Source organism: Maylandia zebra, linkage group LG8, assembly GCF_041146795.1.
Source record: "Maylandia zebra isolate NMK-2024a linkage group LG8, Mzebra_GT3a, whole genome shotgun sequence".
Lineage (NCBI taxonomy): Eukaryota > Metazoa > Chordata > Actinopteri > Cichliformes > Cichlidae > Maylandia > Maylandia zebra.
This window is the reverse complement of record NC_135174.1, coordinates 18,445,580-18,462,024: the sequence shown is the minus strand read 5'-3', so window position 1 is coordinate 18,462,024 and position 16,445 is coordinate 18,445,580. Positions and strand designations below refer to the sequence as shown.

Sequence of the window (16,445 nt, the reverse complement as noted above, 5' to 3'; positions counted from 1 at the left end):
GTGTTTATAATGGATAGCCTTAGCATGCTACATTAGCTAATTTCTACAAAACACAAAGCTAAAGCCAGTGGGAATGCTGCCAATTTTGGCTGCTATTAGGAGAAGAAGGCAGGAGTAAATCCCTTTTTCTAAGTAACACTCCTATAAAATATAAGAGTGTTACTTAGAAAAAGCAACCTAACAGTCATTAGATTAGCTTACATGCTCTGGTGATCACAAGTACTTGCTGAGATATTTATTTAAAGCTGAAAGTATTCGCTATAACTTTACATTTACTGAGTAATCTTGCACATAAAATTGATACCATTCACCCAAATAGAATGTCTCCATTCATGGCCACATCACTGAAGTACATTGAGAGCTTTGATTTAAAGTGACGACTGCTTGTTCTTAAAGACCATGAATGATGTGATTAACTCCCAATAAAATTAATTGGTGACGGAGGGGCTGCTGGCCAACTATATACTAAGCAGGCATAGAGAGTGTTGTGTGTCTACGAATGTGTTACGGTTGTGCGTGTGTCCCTGCTGTAGAGCCAGGAACATTTCTCAAACCATGACCCAGTTCTGTTATCAAACTGGATCAAATGTGATTTTCATCTCTGCAGAGAAGGAGACTGAAAAGTGTGCGACTGGCAGTACATCAAGCCGCGCATACATTTCATAAAAATTGCTGACTGTGGTGCTCCGACACTGCTCTCCGCTTACTGTACCACTCTGCTCTCTCTCTCTCTTTCATTATAATGAGCTGAGGAAGTTGAAGCCTTTTTTTAAATTCTCTTTGTGTGGCTCAAGCAGCAACAACAAACCAAGGATGCACAGCTTAGTGGCCGTGTCTTCCTTAACAAATCATTTTCACTTTGCTTTCACGCAACATCCATCAACATCAATGCTGAAGTGTTCAGTTTGGGCGGCCATAATTCTACACCATGTACATAAAAGAGGTTGCTCCTAGCCCCAGAAAATGATATGAAATGGCTCATTAAATGTGTGATAGGTTATACAATCATGTCTCATCCTGTAGATTTCACACTTACTTCTATGCATCTTTAAAAAATGAGCAGCAGCAGCTGGGCAGATGCACAGCAGGGGCGATGAACACAGCACACGGGGCGTTGACGGGAAGAAGGAATATAACAATAATGCCAATTTTAGAAGAAAATCCAAGCTCAAAATAGCAATTGATAATAAAGGCAGGCAGGAGAAAAGGAATGCACTGTCAGTTGAAAATAAAGCTTTCTGGCGCTTGCTGACACCTTACAAACCCCTGCATCAAATACACAAAATAAAAATAATCTCCAATCCCTCACTTCCACTAAGTCTACAGGCGAGGATATTAACATATGAATCTGTGGAAGGTTTGCACCATGAAATTATCACTTCAGTTTATGAATTACACATTTTAACAGCCCACCTTGTGGATGTAGTTCAGCCAGTCAGCTCAAGTGGTGCACATATATTATGTAAAACTTACACAGAGTGGTTTCTTGAGCTGGGGATCAAGTGCTGAGCATCACTGGCAGCGTAGCACAAAAACAAAGTGGCCAAAGTGCTCACACCTATATTCCCTTAAAAAACAAAGTTTCTGGAAAGCTCTATGTACAGAACTGTGAAAAAGTAAGTACACCCCATGATCCATGATTCAGTAGCTTGTAGAACCACCTTTAGCAGCAATAATGTAAAGTAGTTGTTTTCTGTATGACTTCATCAGTCTCTCACTTTGCTGTAGAGGAATTTTGGCCCGCTCGTCTTTGCAGCATTGCTGCAGTTCATTGAGATGTATGGAGATGTGTTCATGCACAGCACCGCAGCATTTCAGTTGGGTTAATGTCTGGACTTTGACTGGGCCATTGCACTGCCTTGGTTCTGTTGTAGATTTGCTTGTTTGCTTAGGATCATTGTCCCATTGCGTGACCTAATTTGCTTCAGTTGTCCAGCACATGGCTTCGCATTTGATTCTGTAAATACTTTGGTATACAGAGGAAATCCAGTGATCGGAAAGTGCCCAGGTCACGTAGCTAGAAAACCAACCCAAATCATCACCCCTCCACCACCGTATTTGACAGTTGATAGTGGCCAGTAGTGGCCAGAAATCTCCACTTTGGTCTCGTCTGTCTAAAGGATGTTGTTCCTGAGGTATTGCTGTTTGTTAAGATGCAGCTTTGCAAACTTGATCCATGCTTCCATGTTTTTAGAAAGAAGAGGATTACTCCTGACAGCAGTTCTAAATGAGCTATACTTTTTCGGTCTTCTTCTAATTCTGTCTTGAACTTTAATATTTAACATGCTAACTCAGGCCTGTAGAGACTGAGGTGTAGCTCTTTTTTTTCTTCTGAGCATTGTACTCTTTGACCTTGGGATGAATTTGTTGGGAATTCTTTTTTAGAGGGTGCAAGACACTTGCTGATGATCGGTTAATCATAGACATTTGATTAGGAGGGTCTGGCTGTTACCCTCTTAATTCCTATGGAAGCAGTAAAGGTGTACTTAATGTTTCATATAACTGCACAGAGTTTTGCATTAGACTATTTACAAAGTATCCACTGAGCAAACGCAACATGTATGTTTGCAACTAGTAGGAGTAACTTGTTTTTGACTGTTATCAGCTTTAGACTAGGATGTAGGATTCATTTGTTTATTGAAAATTCTCTTAGAAGACATTGGAACCTCCTTCACATAAACCTTTTTAACAGTTTACAGACAGCAAAAAGAGTTAGCTTACTGTATGAACCTTTAAATTAGTGTGTAAAACGCCTTCACAAACAGTGGCTTACGTTACAATTTGATCACTATTTATACTCACTCATGCACTGTTGTTACAAGCAGGGATGGGTACCGGACCGGTGCCATCAGTAACCAGACCGAAAAGCAGCGCACATTTCAGTGCTTTATTTCGGTGGGTTTTTTTTCCTGAGCTGTGATACACTTTAGATTCTAGCCAATCATTTTACGTTTCCGAAGATAGTAGGCGGGCCCAGGTACGTACGTTCTTTTAGAGCAGAGCTACAGATTAAAAATGACGAAAAAGGCGAAGCGGTCAAAAGTCTGGCTGTACTTCACAGCAAAAGATGCAAACTCAGCAGCCTGCAACAAGTGCTTTCGTGTATAATTTACGTTGAGTAGGCTCACCACGTTATTACATTAATGCATGTAAGGTGAACTAGCAAACATCATCATAGCTACATGCAGCTGTCTTCTTGTTTGATGGCAGATACTCCCTTCACCCTGGCCAAAAAGGCTAAAATGACCAAAGAAAAAGTGGAAAACAGCTAAACATGAGAGGTTTTTGGACAAAGTTTGTTTTTTCCATTGTTTAAGCACTGCTTCCAACCAAGAGTGATACCATATATGCCCTATAGCTGGAGAAAAGGCTAACATTGATATCTTTTTACAAAAAAACAGCTGAACATGAGAGGTTTTTGGACCAATTTTGTGTTCTCCATTCTTTAAGCACCGGTTTGAGCACCATTTAAGCACTGGCACCGTTTCAAAAGTACCGATTTGGCACCGGTATCGGATAAAACTAAACGATACCCATCCCTAGTTACAAATGATGGTATCTCTTGGATTTGGCTTTGCTAGGAATACAGTGTGCACCAAGTTCTGAGAAATTTCCATTTAAACATCTGCAACTGCAAAGTTGGTGATCTTTATGTTTTCTGATAGCTTGCCATTAAAAGCAGTGTTCTTGTAGTTATGTGAATAACAAAATAGGCTGCAGAATATAGCAATTTTAAATAAAAGGAGAACTATCCTTGGTTTAAGCATGTGCTTAAATCTCATCCTTTATCATATAGCAAAACTTCTTGTTCTCAAAGAAGTACACAAAATAAAAATATGTACAGCAGTCTTACAAATCATTAAAAATGTAATAACAGCATGTCTGTCGTGTGTGTTATGTTTCTCTCCTCCTGTCTGTCATATGCAGTCAACACCCCATTGTTAAAATCGTGTTTACATTCAGACCCACAGCCAACTGCACCATTAAAAATGGAGAAGGTACACGGAGGCTGCATGTTTAATGCATGGTCTCATCTCCTGGTACTGAGGCTACCTCCGCTTTTTCAGGATGCTGCTTGCACAAACACACTTTTAGTGACAGGAATGAGCATCACATGGCAAAGTCCTGAGGTAAAAGATGGCACAATGAGTTCAAGAGCTTTAAGTCTAGTGGAAAGTCTCGGAGTAGATCTCAGAGGTTGAACAGGACAGACAACGTAGGCCTGGGGGGTGACACATGAAAGCTGTCTTTGAAGCACGCTACACTGGGAATGGTAGATTTAAGGAATCACATATGCCCCTTTGCCTCTATTGACGAACTATTTCAGGGAGGCCCTGGGTGATTTACTCGTTATTCTAGTACATAATAAAAAGGAGATCAAGCAAGTTTTATGTATGAGGAATTGATTAAGCATTAAACCAGCGCACTGTGAACAGTTTCCATAATGGTCCACGGCATATAATCCCGAAATGACCGCCTACCAGCCCCTCACAGCCAGACTACAGGAATGATTATATTTATAGTTACATCGTTTAAATGTAATGATAATAAGGAATGCATAAGCTGTTTAAACTAAAAGAATTTACTATTGAAAAAGTATTTTCTGGTTGTAGGTGTGGCTACCTATCTCCCCCAGTCCTGTGAGCTGGGGTAAATATCTACGCCGGATGCCGGTTTGTGTTCCAGATGGCTGTTTCTTTGCCTATGACAGATGTTTCTCTGAATTAAGCCCATGACACCAAATGAAAACACAACACTGTGTTCCACTCTTGCAGATCCACCCCACCTCCACACCTGCTCTCAGGCTCTTGCTCCACACTGTCACTCCACAGCTGCATGGTGTAAGAGGATTAAACTCCACAGCACTTCACCCAATGCACTCTTTAATCAGTGATCACAATCTCTTTTTTTCTCTCCCTCTCTTACCTCTCTGTGTTTAGCCTTCAGGCTGTAATGTAGCTTTGATATGACTGATGGCTTCATGACTTGTATGGAAAAGGAAAATCTTGGGAGGTCAAGCAGGACATGAGGACATGGATTGGAAAGACAGTGTTTTTATTTATCAATTTCTTTTGATCAAAAAGGTTATATTCCAACACTACAGCAGCAGCTCTGCATTAGTTACTCATTCATTTAAAATTGAGTTTCCATCTCCATAATCACTGTGTAAACACACTTTTTGTCACTTAAGTGTCCTGTTTTCCCAGTTACTTATTTCTATCCAGTTACAAAATTCTGCATTTATTTAACCATTGACATTCTGCCGTATAACATAACTATCAAAAAGCAAAAAGTGTCTCAGTGTAATCATATTTATCCCAAATCTAAAAAGGCAGGCTATTCAGTAAATTTAGAAAGTTTGACATTTAAACCAACAGAGTGGTGCCTTGAAATAAAAACCTTTTTAAATACATATTTCTGCACAACTACATTGGAGGAAATAATTATTTGATCTCCTACCAAATTTGTTTAGTCACTTACATTTTAATAGATACAGAAAATCAACTACAAATCCAGAAAAAACGCATTTCATAAAAGTTATGAATTGAATTGTGTGTCATTGAGTGAAATAAGTATTTAATAGTCCATTAAAGGGAAACTACCATAAGAAAATAGAGACTCACAAATTCAGGAGGGAATCAAATCATTATTTCCCCTCACTGTATGACCTAAAACAAAACTAGATTTTAACATAGACAAAGGGAAACCAGTTAAACCAAAAAATATACTTTCATTCATTTATGTGGGAAAATATTTCAAAACATTGATTTTATTCTTCTTTGCATATTTATTTTGTTATTAGTAGAAACATGGCCTACTTTTAAAATCATGGAAAAAAAAAATTTTAATTTCTTGATATAATTTAAAATAAATTGTTCCTGTAATTATGACAGCTCAGATGCAGTAAATGCTGAAAGCATCTCTTTTGGTCTCAACAACAACGACTTGGACAGGAAGCGGCGTTCTTTCTCCTTACAGTCCTGCACAAACACCGTTGTTGATTAGTGTTCCTGTGATTGTGAACTCATAAACATGAACATTAACCAATGTGAGAAAGAAACTCAGGTGTTTCTATGTGTTCCTTTGTGACATCCCAGACTGTTATACCGCTCACTCTTAGCATGTTCTTTGTTGGTCGACCACTTCTGTGGAGAATCAATGCATTGAATTTCTGCATTTCAGTCTGTCTGACTGTGAACTGACAGAGATCGAACTTTTTAGAGAACAAAATAAAAAAATGTCTGGAGATGGTTCTGTAAAGCCAACAACCCTTTTTCTGAAGACTAACTTGTGTTAAAGTAGGATTTTTGTTTTTTCCATGTTTATGCAGCAAACTTTCATCCACCACTAAAAACTTAATTTTAATTTAATTTTACACTATTTATTCAAACAGTCATAAAGACATGGTAAAAAAAATAAAGGACATCCTCTGTTGAATTTCAAGTTTTTACCACCATGTCTTAAAATATAATAAATAAAATAATCTTAAAATTAAGTAAAATTAAGTAAATAGAGCTGCCAATAAACAACAAGACGTGACATACTACATTTATTTATTTAACAAATTGTGAGCCAAAAGGCTGAAACAGTATATGAAAAGCTAAGTACTTTCTCCAAAAGTGGAGATTTTTGTCTATAATGCATAGAACCATGGTTGGAGTAAACCAAATGCAGCGTATCAGCACAAACACCTTCACCAACTGTGAAGCACGGTGGTGGAGGGGTCATGATTTGGGTTTGTTCTGGAGCCATAAGACCTGGGCACCTTGCAGTCACTGAATTGAACATGAATTCCTCTGTATATCCTAGAGTCAGATGTGAGACCATCTGTCTGACAACTAAAGTTTGGCCAAAATTGGGTCATGCAACAGGACAATCATCCCAATCACAGCATCAAACCTACAGCAGAAATCCATAAATGAACACCAGCAATCTGATATGGTTTCCGAAAGAGACTCAGGCACAGGCCAGGGTATTCCTTTAAGCGAAGAACAGTGCGTTTATTCACAGTGAACACAATCACCAAGTGGCTATGTACAACGTGCAGGGGAAACGGGTCCGGGTCGCCAGGGTCCGTGGGAAACAGGGTTAGGGGAAAAGGTGCTCCACACTTTCTGTACAAAAGCTCCTCCTCAGTCACTCCTCTCAGAATCCGGTTCCAAAAACGATCTAAACACAAAAGGTCGGGTTAGCGGGATAATAACAAAGGGCTTTCAAGATACAGGTTGGCAGATACACAAGTTTGACTGACGCTGATAGTTCAACGATCCAGCGAAGACTAGTGCAGACTCGCCATCTTAAGTAGTGCAGTAATCAGCTGGGATCAGCGGCCGGTGCGCTGATGAGAGCAGGTGTGTGGGCCAGCAGCGGGAGCCCGCAATGAGCGTCGCCGCGACGAGAGAGAGAGAGAGCAAACAAACCACAAACATATTGCCTAATAGAGGGTCGACCAGCGGGGCACAGGGACCATGACACAAACCTCAATGACCGGAAGGAATGTTGTAACAAAAAGTGGGCCAAAAGACTGAAGACTGAAAGACCAAAGGCCAAAGACTGAAAAAGTCATGCAGACAGGGTGCAACCCCCCCCCACACACACCTTTTTTTTTCTTTTCTTTTTTTACATTGAATGTAATTTGATTACATTGCTTGAATTCTCTAAACTGGAGTCAAGAGTTGACAGATGTATTAGGTTACCAGGTGCTACTTCTTCCTCTTCACTGTGTCTATATTTCGCTACTACTAAATTTATATTATATCACAAAGTGAAGCACTGACATTGTTGATTTACAGTTTTGCCTAAGCTGTCTGTTGTGGGTTTCAAGGGCTGGATTAGAGTAGAAACTGTTTCTTTTATGTATTTATTTATTTAGTTTTTGATTAATTAACTGTTGCTCTGTAATTTTATATGTTGTTCGTAGCTATTAAAGGTTTCCAAGGCATATGAATCTTTTATGTGATAAAACATGTCAGAGTTTGGTTTTAACCAGTTGCTGTGCTTTGCTTGCAGCACTAAGACTTAAGAGCCTTTTGATCTAAGATGTTTCCTGCAGTCTTGTCATCTCAGCTGGACAGCTGTAATGTTTCTCTCAGCCAAACATGAGTGCGTTGCCACAGGTCCTCTTTATACCTCAAGTCCTAACCTCAGCCCTCTCTGCCTTTAAATGTTTTCCTAATCCAGCATGCTCTGAAATCTTAAAAGCATACTTCAAAATCCATTAAGTCACTGAGAAAAGGATTTGAAATCCACAGGACGAGTTTTCTTTGTGCTTTCTCTCTCCATGCTCTCACACACAGTGCATTTGTGCATCTGAAAATATAAATTTTTTATCTACTCCGCCTCAGCGCTTTCCTGTGCCTATATATATATATAGCATTCTGTAATGTTTGTCTGGATCTATACTTTCATCTGAAAATATAGACCCAGAAAAACGTCACACAAACATCTATTGTTTACGTTACAACAGGCTTATTACAGTCAAACCCTCAGTTTATTGCTATTCCCACAAAAGATGCTGTAAAATGTTCGGTCCTGCTACAAATAGGATAGAAAAATTGATTCCATTCAGTTTAATGTGTGTCACAGACTTTGGGGTGTGTAGCGTCACAGAGCAGGGATGAGAGGATAAGTGGGACTGCTCTGTTTTGTTAATGATGCTTTGCTTGCTATCTGTTGCAGCTTTATCCCTCTCCTTATCCAAGTCAAAAACTCTGTTATGACAAACAGAAAGACGAAAAAGGAGAAGCTATTCAGCAGGCTGAAGAATCAGCTATACGGGGAAAGAGCTGGAGACAGGGCTAGCCTTACCTGGTATGTGTTTGGAAAGCTTCTAAGAAACAAGAGGACAGGAATGACAAATAAGGATCTAGTGAGAGGGCAAAGCAGGAATGCCGGGGGAAAAGCTAACTAGATTCAAAACATAAAAGACTCAGAACTCTCTGACTTTCATCAGTCATCACTTCCAAACAAACTCTTTCCTGAACTGCAGTCATCACTTTCAAATGAATGACTAAGCTGTGCTCACTTCCATCAGTTGACATGTTCTCTAATGACTGAAACCGATTTTCTCCAGCATTCAGATTTATAAAATTTACTTTACTAATATTCCCCGGCTGGTGTTTTCTGAGTCAGCTTGTTTTGCGTTCTTATGTTTTTTCTTCTTCTTTTTCTAATGAGTCCATCTGGCCCTCCAGCTCATGAACACAAACGATTTTCATACTTGGAAAAACTTGCTCAAAAATTATTTTGATGCCTTAGGTTTTTTCTGTGTGTGAATCTCATCATTTGACCTTTTCTGCAGCAAACCTTATTCACTCATCTGAGCCAGTGTTGTCGCTGGCCTGTTGTTCACCTCATGATTTTAACCAGTTCCCACTTCAAAGACTTCTTTTCTTCCCATCCTCAATTGCGTTTATTTCTAAAGTGGAACACGTAACATATGTTTCTTCTGTAGATACTGTATCTCCTCTGGGGGCTCCAGGTACATATTGCTAAATGGGTTTAGGGCAGCAACAAATCCCTGTTAACAGTTTTGTGTTTTTAACTAAACAGCGAATTCATTAAATTGCACAGATTTCTTTTCCAAATGTGAGAAGATGAATCATCTGAACACTCAGCAGAAAACAGTTCCATTTTGCATTTTAATCAGTTATTGATAAATGACTTTATCTGACTCATTTATCATCAAATGAAGCTTTGAGTTTACTGCAGCTCAGATTCATTTTCCTCAGTTTTGCTATTAAGCTCTGTTTTCACTTAACCTGTCCATGTTTTTTCCAGATTATAATTGACAATTATATTTGTGCCTGATTGAGTCCTAAGAAGAGACTGACTCCTAAGGGCTAGTGAGGAGCTGCAGGGAAATGACATACAAGCATACACTCAGTGACCACTTTATTAGGTATACTTTGTTATGCTAGTCTAAGGTTGGACCCATTTTTGTCATCAGAATTGCCTTAAATCTCAAAGGAATAGATTCAACAAGGTACTACAAATATTCCTTAGAGACTTTGGTTCATGTTGAATTGATAGCAATAACAAAATATCCCTCGCACCATTATACCAACAGTAGCCTGACCTGTTGATATAAGGCAGGATGGAGCCATGCTTTCACGTAGGACAGGAAACATTTTTCCATTCTTCTGCTGTCCGATCTTGTAGCCTCAGTTTCCTGTTCTTAGCTAACAAGAGTGACAACCGGTGCAATCCTCTGCTGCTGTAGCCCATCAGCTTCAAAGTCATAGTTATAACCACTGCTTATTTAACTTACTGTCACCTTCCTATCAGTTTAATGCAGTCTAGCCTTAATTCTCCTCAACAAGGCTTTTCTCCCCAAAGAAGTGCAGCTCACTGGATATTTTCTCATTCTTGGACCATTCACTGTAAACCCTAGATATGGTTATTTGGGGGAAATCCCAGCAGAAAAGCAGTTTCTGAAATAACATCCTGATCCTTGGTTTGAACTTCAGCAGGTTGTGCTTCAAAAAGATTAGCCGATTAGATATTTGCATCAACAAGCATTTGAACAGCTGTACCTAAAAACATGGCCGGTGAGTGTATAACATAATGTATATGTTTTTCTTGTAGACTAGCATTTTACTTTAATCCAGGTTTTCCACAAGATAAGAAACATACAAGGAATAAAAACAGAGAAGAAGAGTGTAAGTGTGGCACAAAGAACTAAGAAAAGGGCAGCTAATGGTTTTGTCACAACAGCAGTGGTGTCAGTTAACACCACTGAGATTTCTCTCTCATATTTGAATCTAATTTCTTATCAAATTACAGACTGCAGCCTACAGTCTGCTTGATATGATGTACCCTGACCTCTAACTGGACACCTGAGAACCCAGTCTCCGTATGTAATCCCACACTGTGCTTCACAGAGCAAGAAAACCAATAGATTAGTTAGAAGGCAAATAGAGGACATTCTCAGGTTAAAACAACTACAGTGTTCAAGGTGAGTCAGATGTCAGAGCAGTAAAATTATATAAAAGTTTTAGTAAAACTTTTCTTGCACACAAATTAAATACAGCCACTATTTTTAAAGATAAGCATGCTGGCGTTCCTGTTTCTGAAAACTGAAGAAAATGAATCATGATCTCTCCGTTGTTTGCAGGTCTGCCCTTGGTCTGATTGCGCCTAAGACATTTGGAAGTGTTTGATTAGAGCGGTCATGGATTGGAGTCTTCACACAGAAATAATTTTGAGGAGACATAAGCTGTCATATATCTGGTGTAAACGAAACAACAGAACACTTGTGATGATGCCGGCTGGCACGCACCAAAAAATTCAAGGCAAACTTTTCAACCTGCTCTTTTCAGGAGCAGCATTTGACTGCTTTCTAGTAGTACTGCTAATTTGTGCACACAGGATCCCAGTAGATCATCAGCACAATCACTCTCGTCATATTATATTGCAATTTCTTTGATTCCTGGTGCATTTTGACATTGAGCTTTGTCTGGATGTCACTAAATGAGTGTGCGGCAGTGTGAAAGCGTAAAAGAGCAACCCCTGGTGTTAAGAAGACAGGCCTGAGGCGTATCTGTATAAGATCAGAGCGACTGCCTGTCTGATTGATTTATATCAGTGAGCACTGTTACAGTAATCCCTCCTATCAGTCAGCGAACGAGAATGAGAGAATTAGAGCTCCTGAATTCTTCCCTCGTGCTTTGTGTCTCTGTCAGTCTATAAACCAGAGTGATTAGGTAATAGAGTCCACTGAACATGTGGGAAGAGAAAATAAAAAATAATGTTGAAAAGGATTAAAAAGACGATGACTCGAACATTTTATATGTGACAGTGTTAATGTGTGGACTAACAGTCATTGTCTTTGTGATACAGAGGCTGACCGACAGTTTAGTATGCAGCAAAGAAGAGAACCAGTCCCACAGACGGTGGAAAGAGGGTAATCAAACAGGCGAAAGCAAAGTAATTCGTTTAGTCGTTAGATAACTGTTTTTATATTTTAAAATAATCTTACTTTAATCACTTTCATCTCCTCACTTCATTTGTTATGAAAGCCCTCCTGAACTCTTGAGTGTGCTCCATTTGTTTTGCCTGGGTTGAAGGCCAACTGTAATAAAGAGTGCTGCTTGGTTTCAGCTCATATTCCTCTCCTTATCTAATCCCATTAAGGCTCACGCTTCAGGAAATAGGAGTGCCTCCTGGTAATGAAGAAATACATTAACGGAGCTGCAAAATGGCTGTACAAAGGCGGTTTTCTCCTTCAGTAATCCCTGCGACATATTCCTGCAGAGCTCCCGTTTATTTATAAAGATCGTTTTGACTGTGCGGAGCAATTTGGTAATGACCGCATACAGCTGAAGTGCATTTTAAGCGAAAGTGTTGTGCATAACACTGCTTTGTGAGAAAATTAAACCAGGATATCAAGGTAAGCAAGTGAGTTATGCTGTATAAAAACCTTAATTCCAGCTACTCAAGGCCTTTGAAACCCAGACTGTAGATGTGAGGGCTCTTCACTGCCAGCTTCAAAAGCTTGAGTGTCCCATTGTTTATGCATGACTGTCAGTCACAGACATAGCAGCTTAAGAATAAGGAGGAGGTGGCAGAAAATTGTAAGTGACGAGTTTACATTCCAATAAAGTGTATAGGGATTATTTTTTGTTTTCCAGATTGCTGTATTTAAAATGATCTGAAATGCTGAGTGTGCTTTGGATAGTAAAAACTCCCCTTTCTCTCATGCACACACACTTGCACAGCACAGCAGCAGCCTGTCTGTACCAGTTACCACAGGATGCATCTGTACACTTCAGTCACACCTTCTTCTGCATGCATGAAAAATGAAATCCTTCAAGGCTCAAGCAAGAAATAAGTGGATGTCTGGAGTGTCAGTAGCACAGGTTTAATGGGGCTAACGGTGGTTGTCTGAGCTTCTGCTACTTTGGTGCCTGCTTTCAGGAAAAACGAAGCAGGAAAATAATTTAAAATAAGAAGCTTTTACGGAGCAGACCATTGAGCATTTAATAATGCATGAGTTGCTTTACAAAGTTAATAGATTTTGTTATAGAATTACAGCCAGTTAATGTGAACACATTCCTTACAGGCCATCTTCAGAAAAATCCAGTATGGTGAGAGCTTCCTGTTACGTAACACTGCTCCTCACTATCAGCAGAGTCTGCATGGCATCCAACCCAAGCTTCAGATGCCCATACTCTAAGGATGAATATGACTTGAGAACATTTGCCTCAGCAAGGAAGTTACTATTTATAAATGTTCCCTTATAAAATATGTAATTTAACAGCAGCTAAATTGTTGCTACCTCTACCTTCCTAAAAATGCACAAATGCTTGCAGTGCTTTTGCTGAATGAACACAAATTCAACTGTAAGCTATATGTGGAAAAAGTGGAAGATCTTTGTTTGTTGTTACCAAGTTGCTTATCTACCATTTTTAATAATACCTTTGAGGAATACTGTGCTGTGTGATCAAGTTGCTGATTGAAAATGACTTTTTTTTTTCCAGTTCTCTTTATAGTTTAATTTCCTCTGGCTAAAATGAGTAGACGTAGATGTATTTGGCACTCTGCTGCCACCTTTTGTAGTGTTCAGAGCATTACCTCAGAAGCATAGTTTGCTGTCTTTTCATAGCCATATTACAATATATATATGGCCATGTTAAAAGAAGAAAAGGGCTTCTCTCACCTCTGTTTATTCAGGTATATATAAATCATAATCAAAATGAAATATTTTCCAAAGTACTCTTCATGTCAAATCATTTTTAATATCAAGGCAAGAACATTACTGATGATATTTTCTCTTATCCACATTTATTCACAACCAAAAGCTGATCCTCACAAGATTTGAATACATTTTAGATTCACTTTTTTGTAGTTTCCTCCTCCTTTGATAAGTTCTTGATGATCTCTTCTTTCTTGGCCTGGAGACGCTCTTCTCTGCGTTTGCGGGCTTCTCTTGTCTTTGTGCGCCGGGCCTCGGCTTGGTCACTGCAGGACAGAAACAAATTAATTTCAGTGTATAAATGTTGCTGCGCTTGGAGTGAAATAATACAAGAAAAGAAGAAGTGGAAACGTACGCCAGGAGCTTCTTGCGAGCCTTGTCAGCCTTTAATTTGTGGATGTGCTCCATAAGGATGCGTTTGTTTTTGAAGACATTACCCTTCGCTCTTAGGTAGAGACTGTGGTACCTAGAAGACACAAAACATTACTCATCTATCAATGAAACTGACATAAAACCTTATTCATGATCAGTGAGTACATCAGTGATGACATTCACTCTTACATGTGCCTGTCAATTTTTTTGGACTCCCTGTAGCGACGAAGAAGACGTCGCAGAATTCTCATGCGCCGCATCCATGACAACTTCTCCGGCATACGAGCATTGGCCGTGCCCTTTCTCTTACCTGGAAAGAAAATTATATTACTGAAATAAAACTCTTATCTTACTCCAAGTTCATACTGAAACCACCACTACTTGCAGTTTCTATAAGCAGTCCTTAACATGTACACACCGCTTGATTTTATTTTCCCAAATACGCAATTATTAGCCACATTATTAGTGAAAGCAAATTTGGGGAAAGATAACAATAACCTAACTACTCACCATAACCCGTGTGACGTCCCTTGCGGCGTGCCAGTGTGTTCTTGCGGCAGCGTGCACGGGAATGAACAGTCACAGGTTTTCTGATGATCAGTCCATCCTTTACCAGTTTTCGTATCTGCTGGCCTGTAGCCCAAATAAAATTCATTTAAATAAAAGCGTAAATTTAAGGAGCCCAGAGCCTACTACATAAATCCACAAAGGAAACAACTCACGAGAGTTTGCGTTGGCAATCTCGTTGGTCTCGTTGGGGTCCAGCCACACTTTCTTTTTACCACAGCGCAAGACACTGGAGGCCAAGCGCTTCTGGAGCCTGAGCATGCTGGGAGAGCAAAATCATTATATAAGCACTGTTGGAAATAGTTTTTATTAAACTAAATTAAAAACAAACAAACAAAAACCCCAATATTACAGCAAGAAGAAGCGTATCATTTGATTTAGTTTAATCTAGTTTAGTCCAGTGAGGATATAATTTAGTAATAGAAATTATAATTCTATTACTAATTCACCCTGGCAGTTACAGAAAACATACATGAAAAAAATATGTCACATTCTACGTTTCTGTAGTACAATCTTATTTGTTAGGATGGAATAAACTTTGCCTACCCATCACCATTCAATTAAAAAGCACTCTCGATTGTGTTCATAAGCCATTTTTACTTCATACCTAATTTTTTATGCCTATACAAGAAGGTGTGACCTTGACCAGTTGAGCGCCTAACGCCAATATATCATTTAAATTATTTTCTTCGAGTGTCATAAACTAACTGTTACATAAATGGACAAATCAGCTACTGAACTCCCATTTGAGTGTTTTTTGATGAAAGGCTGTAAAAGATTGAAACGTCATTTGCTGACTTTTAGATGTGCAGTAAACTTGTTTGTTTACTGGTTGGTTTTCCACTTGGGAGAAGAAGACTGTAGCCCAAGTACCAAAACACATGACAACAAGTAACACCTCTACCTTGCCGAGATAATTGACTTTCATTATTAAATCCGTTTTATTTCACTCAATCCATTCGTCAGCTTGTTGAAAAAAAGTCAAAACACTGCAGTCTTTACAGCTGATGCCTGGCTCAGTAGACGGGCTGTCTTCTAACATGTTGTGACATGTCTCACTATATTAGCACGGTTTGCTTACCAACAAAGGCCATCAACGCATTCTGGTAGAAATGAGCGAATTCACTCAAAGTCATCTAGACAGTTCTCCCCGCTGTTTTAAATAAAAAGAATCTCTAACACTTCCTGCACTCTGCTTGGAAATGAAAAGCTTAATTAAATTTCAAATATACAGCTTACCTCATGGCTGCTGCTAGCTTGATAGAAACGAAGGAAATAGAATGTTTGTGACACTACCATTATAGCCATTGCCATGGGTGAGACAACTGTGGCTGTAATATATAGAAATGTAAATACAGCCAATGTTTATGAAGTGACAGAATAGTTAAATAATTAACTAATAATTAATACCAAATAATTAATAATCTTAATCTTTTGGCTTTGGTTTACTGCGTCTTAAAATAAGCCACAATAACCCTATTGATGTAGCACAGTGGTACGGTCCGATAAAATGCTTGTATCAATCCGCCCACTGGAGGGCGCGTTAACCCAATGTTTCAAAGACTGCATTTTAAAAACAGCTTTAAAAAAAAAAAAAAAAGCTTTGTCAAGATGACACATTTCCACATCAAATAAAAAATGGACAAAAAAATAGAAATACTAACGCACCTTTATATTAAGTGTTTAATGTTGTCAAATTGCAACGCAAAGTGGTCAAAGTGGCGTCGTGCTGCCCTCTTCTGGCTGGTGGCAGAATGGCGCCGCTGCTTGTACCAAAACAAAACCACCGCAAGTGGTCCTCCCTCCTGTC

The 16,445-nt window shown here is 39.1% G+C and overlaps 1 protein-coding gene across 2 annotated transcripts; it reads right to left on the bottom strand.

The window, feature by feature from the left end:
* Positions 1 to 13,719: 13,719 nt before the first annotated feature.
* LOC101480515 (large ribosomal subunit protein eL19) lies at positions 13,720 to 16,443 on the bottom strand. 2 transcript variants are annotated; one of them, XM_012921855.2, is made up of 6 exons: positions 16,304 to 16,443; positions 14,791 to 14,897; positions 14,579 to 14,701; positions 14,258 to 14,378; positions 14,052 to 14,162; positions 13,720 to 13,962 (listed from the first exon to the last, which is right to left on the bottom strand). In XM_012921855.2, exons 2-6 carry the CDS (start codon positions 14,894 to 14,896, stop codon positions 13,836 to 13,838), a joined length of 588 nt encoding a protein of 195 aa, XP_012777309.1. In that variant the 5' UTR covers position 14,897; positions 16,304 to 16,443; the 3' UTR covers positions 13,720 to 13,835. The 2 variants fall into 2 exon arrangements, with proteins under 2 accessions (XP_012777309.1, XP_004561395.1); XM_004561338.2 differs by lacking the exon at positions 16,304 to 16,443 and adding an exon at positions 15,875 to 15,948.
* Between the last annotated feature and the right edge of the window lie 2 nt (positions 16,444 to 16,445).

Bases quoted from the DNA above. Each gene is read 5' to 3' on its own strand.
- LOC101480515 (XM_004561338.2), bottom strand. The intron at 14,702-14,790 runs GTGAGTTGTTTC...TTTGGGCTACAG, and splicing joins GATTGCCAACGCAAACTCTC to GCCAGCAGATACGAAAACTG. The intron at 14,379-14,578 runs GTGAGTAGTTAG...TTTTCTTTCCAG, and splicing joins GGGACGTCACACGGGTTATG to GTAAGAGAAAGGGCACGGCC.